The sequence below is a fragment of the Crinia signifera genome, chromosome 2 (genome assembly GCF_055691185.1).
Source record: "Crinia signifera chromosome 2, ASM5569118v1, whole genome shotgun sequence".
In the NCBI taxonomy this organism is placed as follows: domain Eukaryota; kingdom Metazoa; phylum Chordata; class Amphibia; order Anura; family Myobatrachidae; genus Crinia; species Crinia signifera.
This window is the reverse complement of record NC_139218.1, coordinates 359,021,783-359,038,192: the sequence shown is the minus strand read 5'-3', so window position 1 is coordinate 359,038,192 and position 16,410 is coordinate 359,021,783. Positions and strand designations below refer to the sequence as shown.

Sequence of the window (16,410 nt, the reverse complement as noted above, 5' to 3'; positions counted from 1 at the left end):
AGACAAACAGTCGGATAAAGGCCTCCAAGTCTTGATTCACCCGTTCTGTCTGGCCGTTGGTCTGGGGATGAAAGGCAGTGGAAAACTTGAGTTTGACCTGTACCGCGGCACAGAGAGCTCTCCAGAACTTTGCAACGAACTGTACTCCGTGGTCGGATACAATCTCTTTGGGCAGTCCGTGAAGTTTAAAAATGGTTGAGATGAATAGCTGAGCCAATACTGGAGCAGAGGGGAGACCTTTTAGTGGGAAAAAATGGACCATTTTCGAGAATCGGTCGACCACTACCCAGATTGCGGTATGACCTTTTGAGGGAGGTAGTTCGCAAATGAAGTCCATTGACAGATGGGTCCATGGTTCTGTGGGAATGGTTAGAGGGCGGAGAGGACCAGCGGGAGTTGTTCTGGGCACTTTATGCTGAGCACATCTTACACAAGAGGCAACGAAGTTGGTTACGTCGTGGCGGATGGTTGGCCACCAATAAGAACGTGACAGGAACATCAAGGTCTTTTGTGCTCCTGCGTGCCCTGCGAAGCGGGAAGAATGTGCCCATGACAATATTTTCTTGCGAAGTTCGGGGGGAACGAACGTTTTACCTGGAGGAGGAGATGGCTGTACGGTTACTTGGGCGAAGACCAGCGGATCGAGGATTGGACGAGGAGGAGTCTCTAGGTCAGAGGTCGTCTCAAAGGAGCGGGATAGAGCGTCTGCCTTAGTATTCGTGGTTCCAGGTCGGAATTTAATTTGGAAATCAAAGCGTTCAAAAAACATGGCCCAACGGGCTTGGCGGGCAGTAAGGCACTGAGCCTGTTTAAGAAAGGACAGATTTTTGTGGTCTGAATACACGGTGATCTTATGTCGTGCCCCCTCCAGAAGGTATCGCCACTCCTCTAACGCAGTTTTGACTGCAAGCAACTCCTGTTCCCCGATGGGGTAATTCTTCTCTGCTGGGAGGAATTTTTTGGAGAGGAAGGCACAAGGGTGTAATTCTTGATCCTCACCTTTTTGTGACAAGATGGCCCCGATCCCTTCCGAGGATGCGTCCACCTCGAGAATGAAGGGCCTGTCGAGGTCTGGTTGGAGGAGGATTGGTGCCGTCATGAATGCTCTCTTTAACTGCTGGAAGGCAGAGGATGCTTCTGGCGACCATCGGCTTGGATCAGCTCCCTTGCAAGTGAGAGCAGTGAGGGGAGCAGCGATAGTAGAGAAGTTCCGGATAAATCGCCGGTAATAGTTTGAGAACCCTAGGAATCTCTGAATTCCTTTGAGTGTTGTGGGGGCTGCCCAGTCTTGGATGGCTCTCACCTTCTCTGGGTCCATTTCTATCCCAGTGGCAGAGAGAATGTGACCCAAGAATGGAATGGACGTGACCTCAAAAACGCACTTTTCCAACTTGCAGAACAGTTGATTTTGGCGAAGACGTCGTAGGACTTCGGACACTGTCTGTCTGTGAAGTTGGAGATTTGGAGAGAAGATGAGTATATCGTCTAGATAGACTACGATGGAGTGGTACAGCAAGTCCCGAAAGATATCATTTACAAACTGTTGGAAGACAGCGGGGGCGTTACAAAGGCCGAAGGGCATCACCAGGTATTCATAGTGGCCGTCGCGCGTGTTAAAAGCCGTCTTCCACTCGTCACCTGGACGGATCCGGATCAAATTGTAGGCCCCTCGCAGGTCCAATTTAGTAAAGATTGCTGCCCCTCTGATCTTGTCGAATAGTTCTGCGATAAGGGGTAAGGGATAGCGGTTTTTAATGGTGATGTCGTTCAGGCCCCTATAGTCGATACATGGCCGAAGACCGCCATCTTTCTTTTTCACAAAGAAAAACCCGGCCCCGGCCGGAGAAGTAGATGGTCGAATGAAACCTTTGTTTAAGTTCTCTTGAATGTACGAGGACATGGCCTCAGTCTCAGGTAGCGACAGGGGATAGATGCGGCCACGAGGAGGGAATTTCCCGGCCACCAGCTCTATCGGGCAGTCCCAAGGACGGTGAGGAGGCAGGGTGTCGGCACCACCTTTACTGAATACATCTGTAAATGAACGATATGGTGCGGGTATCGACAAGGGTGGAGCTGAAGAGGATGAAGGACAGTTACCCTCACGTTGTGGATGGGTCTGGTAGACCGGAAGGATCTGAGGAATGCAAGTAGACTGGCAATCTGTTCCCCAGGCCTTGACCTCCATATTGGTCCAATCGATGTGTGGGTTATGTTTGGAGAGCCAGGGAAGGCCCAGGACCATTTGGTGTGAGGACTGTGGAAGAATGAAGAATTCGAGGGTCTCTTGATGTAGAGCTCCTATGAGCAGTGTCACCGGGGTGGTCTGATGGGTGATTTGTCCACTACGAATTCGACTCCCATCCACTGCAGTGAGGACCAGCGAGTGATCCAGGGGTTGCACAGGCAGGGCATGTTGGGTAACAAAAGAAGAAGAAAGGAAGTTTCCCGCTGCTCCAGAGTCCAATAGGGCCTGAACTCTTTTTCTCCCTTGGGGACACACAAGGGTAACCGGAATGGTGGAATCAGAAGAAGAGGGAGATGGAAGCAAGACTCCTAATCGGACCTCCCTCGGGGAGATTAGGAGCGGTCGTTTCCCGGCCGCAGCGGGCAGGAAGCCAATAAGTGAGCTGAGGAGCCACAGTACATGCATAGATTCTCTCGCCGTCTTCGGGACTTCTCTTCGAGAGAGAGACGGGAGCGGTTGATTTGCATGGGCTCATCTGTTGACACCGCAGGAGGCGGGGTTGGTTTGGAGGCTGGTGCGACATTGGAAGGAAATCGAGGGCGAAGGCGATCAGAGCGATTCCTCTCAAGTTGGCGTTCTTGGAGTCGCAGATCGACTTTGTTACATAATGAAATGAGTTCAGCCAGGGTGGAAGGAGAATCGCGAGTTGCTAACTCGTCCTTGATGCGCCCGGCTAGGCCGTTCCAGAAGGCAGAAACGAGAGCCTCTTCGTTCCATCTGAGTTCGGAAGCCAGGGTTTGAAATTGTACGACATATTGTCCCACTGGGCGACTGCCCTGACGAATCCTTAGGATCTCCGTGGCTGCGGAGGACACTCTGCCAGGCTCGTCGAAGATGCGACGGAAGGAGGCCACAAATTCTTCATAGTTATTGAGGATGGGATCCGCACGCTCCCAAAGGGGGGACACCCACTCCAGGGCTGGACCCGCCAGTAGGGACACGATGTAAGCCACCCGAGTCTTGGGAGAGGGGAAATTGGAAGGCTGGAGGGTAAAATGGACGTCACATTGATTCAGGAATCCTCGACACCCCCTCGGGGACCCGTCATATTTACTGGGGGTTGACAGGTGTAGCTGGTGAGGAGCAGCTGGCCCAGGGGGAGCAGCAGGGGCCGAAGCTCCGGAGGTTGGTGCTGCTGAAACTGAGGGAGCCGCCTGAGGTGATGACAAGGTCTGGAGAAATTGAGCCACTTGACGCTGGGTAGTCTCTACTTGTTCCAATCGAGCCATGATGCCTTGAAAAACATCCGTCATGGAGGCCTGTGCTTCACCCGATTCCATCGGGTCAGTGCAAACTGTCACGGCTAAAGGGCTGGATGGAGTCGTGTGGTGCACAGGAACCGGAGACGGACCAGGAGGAGTAGGATTGAAACGTGCAGGTTTAATAACGGATTTCATAAATGATAAACTTCACTCAAATACTTCTTTAAGTGACAGTTGGAATAAATTAAATAGAGTCCAGCACAATACTAATAACGGGCAGGGAAATCTGGAAACGTATACTTGGTGAGCCAGAGTACATAGATGAGGATCCGGAAGGAGGTTGATTTGATGACAGAAGAAATGGATCCGGATGACTGAAAGATGATGGAATGAATGAGTTGTATGAAGGAGGGCAGCGGGAAGCTGTGCAGGGTAATTCTGGGACACAAGCAGGAACAAGCACTAGGTAGGACTTGCAGCATTGGTGTCAGGAGAAAACTTCCTTGTAGCAAGATGCAGGGAGCAAGGCACCAGAGTCAGGAGAGAAAGAGCCAGGATCCGGGAATCAGCTAGGAGTTGTGAATGACTCCAAAGACTCATTGCACTGACACTGAACAGCCTAGGCAGATCCCCTATATCCCCAGGGGATGGCTGCCATTGGCTGTCAGCACAGGATGAGGAGGGAACCTCCACTCTGGGCCAATCTGTCTCCTGCCCTCAACCAAGATGGCGACGCCGGCCTCCCGGCACCACTACTGCTGCCATCCCTACCCAGAGCTGCCGCTACCCGCACACCGCAGACCGGAGCCTGCACACGCTAGCCGGCGGCGGGCGCGGACGGGTGAGTACTGTACCCGCCGCGCTCCGTCGCGGCTACGTGTGACATGCTCTAGGCAACTGATGATCCCTTGTAGAAGGTCTGTTGGTAATTCCTGATTCCCACTCAAATCCATTGGGTCAGTGCAAACTCTCATGGAAGTGGGATTTGGTGGAGTCATGTGGTGCACAGGAACTACAGGCGGACCAGGAGATGACGGGTTGAAATGGGCAGGTTTAATGAAGGACTTGTTCATAAATAATACAGGAAGGAGACGCTCAAATACTTCTTTGAGAGAACTAAAGTCAAAAAGCATAAAACAATTCTTGAAAGGAAACTTGGGGTACGGTAACTGACGACTTTTAGGGGTGGTGTTGGAAGCTGAAGACTGAGATCACTTTGATGGATGAGTGGAGAAGAAGTATCCGGAAAGAGACAATGAAGTATGGCAATGGTAGGATCCTATGGCAAACACTGAAAGAATTAGATACCGGCTGAAAGAATCCGGAACCGGAGCGGAGAAGCACAGTCAGAATCACGGGAGACTAGTTGGACTGGACCGGACAGCGGAGCGGCCCAGGCTTTGATAATGCGATGGGATCAGACCAGCAAGGAGAATAGCCAGGTTCGGCTTGGAGCTGGATCTTCCCAGAGATGCAATATGCTCAGAAGACTTTTTGCACTGACCCAGATCAGCCTATGCTGCTCCTCTAAGTACCTAGTGGATAACTGCCATTGGCCAACAGGGCATGCATTCAGGAAAGATCCAGAACTGGCCCAATCACTCACTTGCCCACAACCAAGATGCTGGCACTGGCCACACAGTGCTGCTAAGCAAGCAACTCCTCCTAAGCCGCACGGCCATTCCCATGCCGCCGCAAACAAGCATGCAGACCCCTGTTGACCCCCGTAGACCAGTGGATACATGCTAGCCGGGGCGGACACGGACGGGTGAGTAACATGCCTGCCGTGTACCATTGCGGCAGCATGTGACAGACACGACACAAATTTCCATAAACAAGATGTGGAAAGAGAGTCACTCACCTGACCCAGTACATGCTCCCAGCAGATTGACTATATTATCATGGTTTCCAATCTGAGTCATCATCTTTAGTTCTGACATTAAGGCATCTTTTTCGGAAACATCAGGATTTTCTGAAATACGAGAATATCTATAAGAATTGTGAGCGCTATCGGAAATGTGATATTATAAAGCCAGGTCCCTTATAATTTGACCAGCACTTTGCTCAGGTCTTACATTTTCTCATTTTAATGGAGTCCCAATATTCTCAAATAGATATAGAAACATATCTCTGTTCATGTGGTTGAATAGAGCGGCTGAACAATGAAAAACAGGAGACACATGGACCCTGATAACAAATGTCAGGTTTGTGGATCATTGTGTTCTTGTTATTGGGACATTGGGGCAGATGTATTAAGCCTGGTAAAGTGATAAAGCAGTGATAAAGTGGAAGATGATTACGCACCAGCCAAACACAGCCGATTGACCGGTGCGTTACCATCTTCCACTTTATCACCACTTTATCAGGCTTAATATATCTGTCCCATTATTAGACTCAAGATTTAGGGCACAGAGTCCACCATTAATTATAATATTCTAATTCCCATATAATATATGTGCAGGCTGGTTATCCCAGGGATCTGGAACTTCAGCCAGCAGCTGTGCAACAGTTTTTGGCGAACAACAGCCATGCACACAGTAGCAGTGGAGTCAGTGGCGTAGGTTTGTCCCAGTTTCCCAGAGGCAAGATAAATATTGGTGCCCCCCAAATAGCTCAATCAGTAAGGTGTCTGTCTCCAGTAAGACGGATCATTGGTTCAAATACAGATTGTGATACTTTCCTATATATTCGGATGGGTTATTCAGCCACAGAAGCGATATCAATGGCTTTTAATTAACTAATTCAAACTCACAGGGGAGGAGAGGTTCCCCCTTTGGGATCAGGAGCCCAGCAGCAGATGACTCCATTGCCTCCCAGAGTTACGCCTCTGAGTGGAGTGTCAGTGGGGTGAGAACAGCAACAGCCAAGCATACAGTGGTGGTTGAGACCCCAGTGCATTGCTTTACCCAAGGGCCTTCACTGCCCTACCTAAAAGGAACCCCACATGTTTTTCTTAGAAAGGAACAACAGCTTTGCATATTGGATGTGTAGGCAAACAGTGGGGGAAATTTAATAAGACGGGAGTTCTATTTCACATAGGATATTGCTATGGGTAGCCAATCAGAATATAATTCTTATCTACTTCTTATTATTTAGCACCTTCTAGAGCAGTGTTTTTCAACCACTGTGCCGTGGCACACCAGTATGCCACCACCAGCACCACCACCAGTTCAACTATTATTCACTCTTGTGTTCATGTGAGGGCCAATGTATTTTACCTGTGAGGAACAGTGTGATTGTTCTTGCATATGGGGGCCAATGAGTTTTTTTTTTCCCCTGTGGGGCCAATGTTATTTACCCTGTGGGGTTCTGATGGTGTGCCTTGGTGATTTTAATATCTTGTTTGGTGTGCCACGAGTTGAGAAAGGGTGAAAAATCACTGTTCTAGATTGTTTGCCAATAGCAACATCCCATGTGAAATAGAACTCACATCTTAGTAATTTTCCCCAATTGACTGTAATAATGATTGGTTAGTACTTTATCTCTGTAATGGAAAATACCTCTGAAAATAGTTGTGGAGGTATATACTGAAATGTTGTTCATGATCATCTCAATATGGGGGAGATTCTCTCTGAGCATCCCCCTCCAGGTTATCGCGATGGGGGGGCATGGCCAGAGACCTGGCGATGCCCCATAGAAGACTATGGGCTTCTACCGTGACCCACCGCCGCCCCGCATCGACCCCCCCCCCACTGTGTTCGGGCAGCAGAGCTGTGCTGCCCGGACCTGTGACCTCCTCCTCCCTGCACTATGATCCACTTCCGGGTGCAGGGAGGAGGAGAGCCCGGCACAGCAGCAGCGCTGGGTAAGGGAGGGTAGGGGGTAGCCGCTGGGTCCCTGTGGGACCCACTGTCTCCCACTGCAAAGGACAGCTCTTAACACAAGAGCTGTCCTTTGCAATAATTTTCGCATATGTTACAGCATATGCGATAATTATGTTAGCAGTAGCCGGCGGTAAGGGGGCGCAGATGTTAGAGCATCCCCCTCCTATGAACTAAATCTCTGTATAGATCCTTTCGGGGTCTTTTATGGATAGAGTTCTACCATAAGGAAGATTAGTAGGGAGATCTGGCCATGTATATAAGCAGAACAAGTAATGCCTCATATAGACAAGTGGTTTTTATTTGCTGTAAAAATCGAATCTAAATTGTCACGGGTTGGAAGGGTGAGCTGGCACAGGAGACAGTGAGCCCTGCTCTACATTTGTGTGAGACCGTGTTATGATATCATTAATGTATGCTTCTGATTGACAATTCATTGAAAGTCAATTGTGTTACTTACTGATCCATATCTGGACACATTCAGCCAATGCCCACCTACCTTTGAGCATCTTGACTGCCACCTGCAGGGACGCCCCTGGTTTGCTAATACCATATGCTGTAGCAGTGACCACGTTTCCGAATGCCCCGGATCCGATACTATCTCCTAAAGTTTACAGAGTATAAGATTACTGTCGGGGTTTCTCCTATTTTACCTTCACTACCGTGTTTCACATAATCATCATCAGTGTCTCACCAAATTCAAGATTCTCTCTTGGGAATTCCCATTTTTTTAAATCATATTCCAAAACGCTGAAATCAATGTAGATGTATTCATTATCCGAGGGTCCGATGAACTGTATCATTTGTAGCTGGCTTTCATACTTATATTGCTTTAGAGAAATGGACAAGTAATGCGTATGATAAACTTAAAAGCAGATTGCATAAAAAATATCTGTGCAGAATAACTCAGTAGAGGAATATATAGCTGTTACCTTTTTACACTTTGTCAGAACCAGTACAAATAAACTTGCAAAACACAGGACACAGGCTCCAATTGCAATTGGAAGAAAAACATTATATTCCGCTGCAATACAAAAATAAGGTTATCTAAGGTTAATCTACTTAAAGCATAATATATTACAATGGGTAAAGAGACATAAACTAAAATTTCACAACAGAAAGAACCAATAAATTGATCTAGTACTTGAAGAATTAGGGGGATATTTAATTTAGGGTCTCGGCTTGCTCAACTTGAAATCGGCAGGCGGGATTCAATGTCCCGCCTGCAGAACGCCAAAAAGGGGGCGTGGTCGTGAGATACACCCATGGATCATCAAGCTGCGGGGAAGAAAGAATTGAATAGGGCCCCACCATTATTTCCCCTGTCAGGAATAGAGGCGGGAGATTGAATACCTCCCTTAGTTGCATTATGTTACTAAATAAGCTCTACTCCGGTTTCTAATAATATTTTACCCATAGCCTCCAACCCTCTACTATTTGAAATCGTTGTCCATCAGTGGAGCCTCTGCTTTTTGTCCAAATTACTGGCCAAAAGATTTACAACACCACCATGTTTCCAGTTTTTACTGAAATGTATGTAATTTAAGCCCATTGAATCGTCTCGTATGGTTCAACTGAAAGTGTTAAACTGTTAGAGACTTAAAAAAAAAGTTTTGCAGGTACCATTTTGTGGGTATCATTTAATAAAGCTGCCATTTGAGGGCCTGTGAGGCGTCTGTTTATCAAACTAGACACTCTAATGTACTTCTAATGTGTTTTCTTGCTCAGTTGTGCACCGGGGCCTCCCACTTCTCTTTCTACTCTGGTTAGAGCCTGTTTGTGCTGTTTACTGAAGGGAGAAGTACACACCGTTGTAGGAAATGTTCAGTTTCTTTGCCATTTCTCGCATGGAATAGCCTTTATTTCTAAAAACTAGAATGTCGAGTTTCACATGAAAGTTCTTTTTTTCTGGTCATTTTGAGAGTATAATTGAACCAACAAATGTAATGCTCTAGATCACAGCACTGAGGTCATTGGTTCCCACCATGGACCTAACTGTGCAGAGTTTGTATATTCTCCCCATGCTTCAGTGGGTTTCCTCCGGGTGCTCCGGTTTCCACCCACAATCCAAAAATATACTGGTAGGTTAATTGGCTCCCAAAAAAAATTAACCCTAGAATGTCTGTGTGTGCATGTACATGTGGTAGGGAATATAGATTGTAAGCTCCACTGGGGCAGGGACTGATGTGAATGGTCAAATATTCTCTGTAAAGCGCTGAGGAATCTGTGTGCGGTATATAAGAAACAGCGGTACTTGCTTAGTTTCACAGCGGCAGCATGGCCGCCGTGAACTTCCGGGTTCTGCGCTCACCAAACTATCTAAAAGAAAGGAAATTAACTCTATGCCAACGTAGATAGTTCATACCCCTACTATCCACGTTGGCATAGAGTTGATTTTAGATAGCGTGGTGAGCGCAGCGAGCCACCGAGCCCGCAGCGTGGGCGAGCGAAGCAAGCCCCGCAAGGGGACTCAGACGCACGGCCGCTGCCGCCGTGAAACTAAACAAGTACCGAAACAGCTAATAAATAAATAAATAAAACAAAATATGTTTAGAATATAATACAAAAATGAACTTACAAAGTATATTCAGGGTGAAGGCTTTGCTGAGCTGGACGTCAGTATTGTCTATGTAGAATAGATACTCTCCCGGTACATGCTTATGGTCGCAATACTTGGATGTGCTGTTTAAGAAGGGGGAAACACAAAATGAAGGGCAGGTGCCAGAGTGCCCACACGGGAGACCCTCAGAGGTTCTTTCTCCCATGGATCATTGGGTCAACCAAACTAAGGTCGACATGCTTTAGGTCGATCAATAAAGGTAGACACAGATTAGGTCGACACCCTAAATTGGTCGACATGCTTAAGGTCAACAGGGTTGGAAGGTCAACACAAGCATTAGATTGATAGTGTCTAGGTTGACAGTCAAAAGGTCGACATGGATTTTTCCTTTTTTTTTAGGCCCAAATGTCGACAATGCCAACATGGGCACCGTATCGTAGCACCCTGTGCCATAGCATGTGCACTCGCCATGCTATGGTAACAGTGCCTGGCTGTGCTCGGCACACTATTCTATTCTCCCTCCACACCCTAGTGGATGGTAGGGCATGATATACCATCTGTCAACGCATGTCGGCTCAATAAAAGTGAAAAACCTATGTCGACCTACCCCAGAATCCCAAGTATGGGACGCACAGTAGTAAAAGCCGTAGATGTTTGCGGTATGCAGTCACCATGCAATTGTTCACCACGTCAACATTTACAATGTCAACAGCAGCAGGTTGACATGGTCATGATGTTGACAGTTTCATGAGGCTAAGGGTTAGGGTTACTCTTGGGGTTAGGGCAGCCATTAGGTCTAGGGACAGTATGACAATAACAACAGTATGTTCCAATTCTAACAATGTCAACAAGCAAAATTATTATTATTTTTTTTTTTAAAGTAACTTTGTTTCTGGAATGAACCATTCTGCAATGCAAGGGGAGCATATACATTTATATTTTTTTCTGTGCAGGGTAAATACTGTCTGCTTCTGCATGTAGCCCACAGATGTTAGACAGCTTTATTTTTATACTGCAATTCAGATTTCATTTTGAACACACCCCACCCAAATTTAACTCTCTCTGCACATGTTACCTCTGCCCCATCTGCAGTGCAAAATGGTATTGCTCAGTTGCTTGCTTTTTTGCTTTACTAATGGAACAGGCTCTTTACAGTGTTACATCGATATCAAACACTGACCAATTATAGTGTTAAACAACATCATTTTGTTAGAAATAAAACATGCAGGGTGGTAATTGAGATGATTGCAAAATCGCATTCAATGGAACTTATTCGGGTTCATTTGCAGCGGACGCTCGTTGGTTTGCTTATGCTGCGTCGCATTTCTGCGCATGTGTATATGCTGGGTATGTACAAACTCGGCGACAAGTCTGTTCGTCGGGTGCACACACCCAGCCTTGCGAGCGGGGGGTGGAGAGGCGTGCCGGGCTTGGCCATTAGCATATGTGAACACCCAATGTTTCACGGGCATTCCCATGAAAACGCTGGGCGTACACATGCTAATGCGTCCGTGACACACATGCGGGGAAGGGGGGGGGGGGGCAGCTGACATAACCAGATGGCAGCTGCCCGCCCAATTCCATGCAATGCTACACTCATATGTAAGGGTGGTCTGGACATGCGTGTGAGTTCGCCATCATTCCTGTTCACGTATCCGGCTTGCAAATGGGTGGCGCCAGCTAACCATGCGCAAGCCGGGGTTAGGTTGACCCGCAAGGATGCAAATTTAAGCAGAATAAGGGCCCATGTGTATAAACACTTGTTAAAAATAAACCACAAACACACAAAAAAAAATACATGAAAAGTTACCATAACAGCAATGAAAAAGGTACCTCTCTCCCTTATCATTTGTCAGAAAAGCACATGGCAAGGCTTCGTCCTGGTGGATCCACGCACACCTGACTGCTGGGTACGCTTTAAACTCTACGACAAAGCACAGATCTTCCAATCTGTCAATGTCAAATGTATTGCTTGAAGTATTCATGTCAATGAAGCCCTTCTCTACAATGAAACAAGAACACTGTCATATTATTATTTATTTTATGTAATAACATTTAATTAGGCTTGAATACACTGTAGTTCTTTTCAAATTGGGGCAAACACATTAATAAAACAAGACTAACCTTTAACAGTCAAAGAAACATGAATGAATAAGAACTGAAGCAAATGTATTGAACATTTTATGCATTTTGAGCCTGATTCAGACCGGTAAATCCCGCCCGGCACTCTCACTCACCTGTTCACTGTTCCCAGTAAAACAGAAGGGGAGGGGCAGCAGAATCAGGATGAAGGTCACCTGAGTCTATTTCTCATTCACCTAACATTAAGGGCAGTATTCAATGAGAAAATTCTCCGTGTTTTATGGAGAATTTTTGCGTTTTTCGCCTTGGACGGAGCATTTTGCTCTCCAAAAGCGAGCAACCCTATTCAATGTGAAATATTCTCCGTCTTTCTAAGTGTGATTTTCTCCGTGTCTCTCCGTGTAGCAATTCTCCATCTTTTGATGGGGAGCTGGAATGTGAACTTTTAAACTAAAAGGTTTTTTTTTTTTTATTTTGGTGTAAAAAAATCAGGGTTTTTTTTCTGTGAAGGGGCATGTTATTTTTATTCATGTGCTTAGAGCACATGAATATATATTTAATTTAAAAAAAATATATATATTTTTTTTTACACAGTGCAGCCAGCAGGGGGCCGGAGCGCTCGAGCCGCTCATTAGATATTCATATATTCACTGCACCCGATCGTTAATATGCACGATCGGGTGCAGTGAATACTGGGTCCCCCGCTGGCTATAGGGGGGGGCAGCCTGTGCTGCCTGGGTCCTGGGGAGCCCCCCTCCCCACCACATTCCTCAGGAGCAGCCAGGGAGACTTTAATCTCTCTGGCTGCTTCCGTCCCCCGGCTCCCTGAAAGCTCCCTGCCGCGGACGCTCGTCCGCTGCAGGGGTTAAGACTCGCCGCGAGTGGCGGCGAGCATCAGCCACATTGAAAAGTGGATAAAGTGCCGTGACGGAGAATCTCCAAACATGGAGAATCTCCGCAAAAACACGGAGAGTGCATGGCGAGAGAAATAAAACGCTCTCCATGCACGGAGAATTTTCTCATTGAATACTGCCCTAAGTGGTCTGTCCTCTAACTACTTACGAAGGAGACTCTCTCACATACAGGGGGACATTTTATAGGATGACATTTTCAGAAAGTGAGAGGTTTAAGGTGCGTACACACGGGGGCGATTTTGTACAATATCGCGGGAAATATGGTCGCTAAGCGACCATATTGCCCACGATGGGAGTGTGCACCGGCGATATATCGCCGGGTGCGCGCTCCCGTTTTTACCCCTGTAGTGATCCCTGGTCGCTGGTCGCAGGAACATGCTCCTGCGACCAGCTGATTACCACTGCCGGGCTCCCCCCGGCAGTTTCTTTTTCATCAGCGACCATCTCTGGTCGCTGATGAAAAGGAGAAACTGAGCAATATATCTCCCCCGTGTGTACGGGGCTTTAGTTAGAAATCTCCAATTTTTTTACACTGCAAAACCAGTCTGATTTTGTAGTGTAAATGATTGCCGCTTTAAAAAAACTGGAGATTTCTGACCAAATCTCTCACTTTCTGAATCTCTTATCCTATTAAATGTCACCCATATAATCAAATCTATAACCCTTATTAATGTAAGAAATGAATCTATAGTCAAGTAATTTCATTAGGCCCATAGTGTGCTGTAAATCAGTATCCATGAATTTGTATAACCATATTTCCACCTTTTAGAGAGAGGTATTACCTTCTGTCTTCTTTCTTTATGGTGTTAACAGATTACTGGCTGTATATATTTCACGTAAACCAATAAACACGAATAGCAGAAAAGTATCTATCTATTATTGAGAATTGCTTACATTAGCTGAAACATAGCTTCGATAGAAAAGCTGCCTTCTCAGGACTATTTGATAAAACACCATACTTGCCTACCTGAGTCTCTCCATGCAGGAGAAAATGCTCTGTACCTGGACTTCCCTGGTAATGTATGATTGCCATCACCTGTGGGGAGCTAGGTAAAGGTGTTTCAGCACAGGTGCTGGCAATCATACATTACCAGGGAAGTCCAGGAGCAGAGCATTTTCTCCCGCATGGAGAGGGTCAGGTAGGCAAGTATGTAAAACACTCTTTAACCTGCTCGTTGTGCTGTATAGTTTTGATGCACTAAGGAAAATTTTAATCTCCCTCTAGTATTTCTAAATAAAAGTAATTTTTCTTCTTCAAAGTCCTACAGATTTTAATACAAAATTTATATTCCATGCACACAGATATAGGCCCTTATTCTGGTTCACTCGCAAAGGCAAATTCCTTCTCAAATGGACAAAACCATGTGCACTGCAGGGGGGGGGGGCAGATGTAGGGCGGGATGTATTAAAATACATTGCCGCCCCCCCCCCGCCGCGATGCTTCCGCATATGCACTAACATATGCGGCTGGCATTGCGGTGCGGTGACGGAGGCCCCCCGCGATACCTGTACTCTGGTGTGCGGGGGGTCTCCGTCATCTCCCTGCCGCCACGCTCTCCCCTCACGCCGGGGACAGCTAAGCATGCTGTCCCCGGCGCCTCCTCCTCCCTGCAGCCGGAAGGATGTCCGGCTGCTTCACTAGGGGGAGGAGGGGTTTACCTTCCAGGGTCCAGGAGGACCCTTCAGGAAGGTAAGCCAGAGGGGGGGTCGGCGAGGTGGCGGGTTTGCGTCGGCGGGCGGCGAAAATAAGCCCATAGGCTTCCCTTCAGTGCGGTATCATTTTCCATTTGATACATCTCGCCCGTAATGTGCAGAGAGAATTATATTTGGGTGGGGTTTTACGTCAAAGTGAGCTCTATATTGCAGTTTAAAAATAAAGCAGCCAGTATTTACCCTGCACAGAAACAAAATAACTCACCCAAATCTAAATCTCTCTGCACAAGTTACATCTGCCCCACCTGCAGTGCATATGGTTTTGTCCATTTGAGAAAGAATTTGCCTTTGCGAGTGAACCAGAATAAGGTCCATATTTTATATAATACAAGACAATACCTGAGGTAAGTCTCATAACTTTTTTAACACCAACATTTGTAAATACTGTTATAATGCTCCTCTTGTGGAGTTCTAAGTCAATATGGAGTAATTTCACTATGTGTATACATTGCTATCAGGATATACAGTAGGAAGGTACAGCTGTGCATGCGGGCTACATTGCGCAGGTTGATAAATACAAGTTGCATGATGTGACTGCAGACAACATGCTCTTCTGAAGAAGGCCACAAGTATATCTTGGTTTAATGATAAGACGTAAAAAAAAAATAAGTAAATAGTCCATTTTACTACCTAACAGCGTAACTTCTGCTGACTTGCTTGGATGAACTGAGGAGAAGCAAGTGACATTGGTTCCGATTCCTCTCTCCATCTCTGGATATGACAGAAACAGCATTCTCACCATACTAGAATCATGGTTATAAGCACTTTCTTCGAACCAGTGCATCTGCATAGCGAATAAAGTCTACATTAGTAATATACAATTATTCCTCCATCGACATGCACCATAGTGGAGTCATAGGTATCTATAGTATAATCTGGTAGTTGCCTTAATCAAAAGCTATTGGAAAATAGTATGATTTTCTTGAGATGAGAAAAAAGGAGTATCTTGTAAAAAATCTTCCTGCCCCCCCTGAGTAAAGACATCAGATCAAACCATGGCACTTGCCAATGCTGTAACTAGGGTGGTGCAGCGCAGATGCCCTGTGATCAGCACTGGACACTGACAGAATATCCTCTCCTCCCAGGCGCCCACTGCTGAGATATATATTAGTAATATACATTGGTGGGGGCACCTGACTAATTCTCTCTGCACTGCACCGTTCTCACCTTGCTCCCCCAGTCTGAAGGGAGAGACTCCTGTCAGAAGTCAGAAGTCTCTCCAGAGAGACTTCTGCCGAATACAATGAACAGAGGAGCCATGGATGACGCTAGATGCATGAGGAGGGGGGGGGGGGGGGTGATTATGAGGGGGAGGAATGAGGAGGTGGAATTACATGGAGAAATGAGGAGGAGGTGGAGGAGGAGGAGGGATGATGATTATGATGAGGAGGAGGAAAGATGAGTAGGAATGAGACAGAGACATATTGATGATAAGGAGGAAGAAGAAAGATCATAATAAGGAGGAAAGATGATGATGAGGACAAATGAGGAGGAATAATGATGAGGAGGAGGATTGAGGATGATGAGGGGAGGGATTAGAATGATGATGAGGAGGGATTACAATGATAAGGGGGCTTTAATGTGTGGTGTAATGTGTGTACAGGCTCTACTGAGATGTAATGTTTAAAAGGAGCTCTACAGTGGCATTATGTTTATAACGGGTTCTACTGACGTAATGCGAATAAGGGTCTGTACTGTGGCATATATTGTATAAGGAGCTCTACTGTGTGGAATAACATGTATAAGGGGCTGATACTGAGTAGCATAATGTGCATAAGGAGCTCTACTGTGTGTTGTAATGTGAATAATGGACATTACTTAGTGGTGTGATGCAGTGTTCCCTCTAAGCTGTGCGCACGTGCGCGCGCACACA

The 16,410-nt window shown here is 46.6% G+C and overlaps 1 protein-coding gene across 2 annotated transcripts in view; it reads right to left on the bottom strand.

The window, feature by feature from the left end:
* FLT3 (fms related receptor tyrosine kinase 3) overlaps positions 1-16,410 on the bottom strand; it is a 144,916-nt gene that overhangs the window by 19,266 nt on the left and 109,240 nt on the right. For both annotated transcript variants that reach the window (XM_083169857.1, XM_083169859.1), the window contains exons 8-14: positions 15,168-15,321; positions 11,662-11,830; positions 9,847-9,950; positions 8,201-8,292; positions 7,963-8,098; positions 7,768-7,872; positions 5,309-5,419 (exon numbers count right to left, since the gene is read on the bottom strand). In XM_083169857.1, coding sequence (XP_083025983.1) covers positions 5,309-5,419; positions 7,768-7,872; positions 7,963-8,098; positions 8,201-8,292; positions 9,847-9,950; positions 11,662-11,830; positions 15,168-15,321 — 871 coding nt within the window. The remainder of the gene's footprint in view (positions 1-5,308; positions 5,420-7,767; positions 7,873-7,962; positions 8,099-8,200; positions 8,293-9,846; positions 9,951-11,661; positions 11,831-15,167; positions 15,322-16,410) is intronic.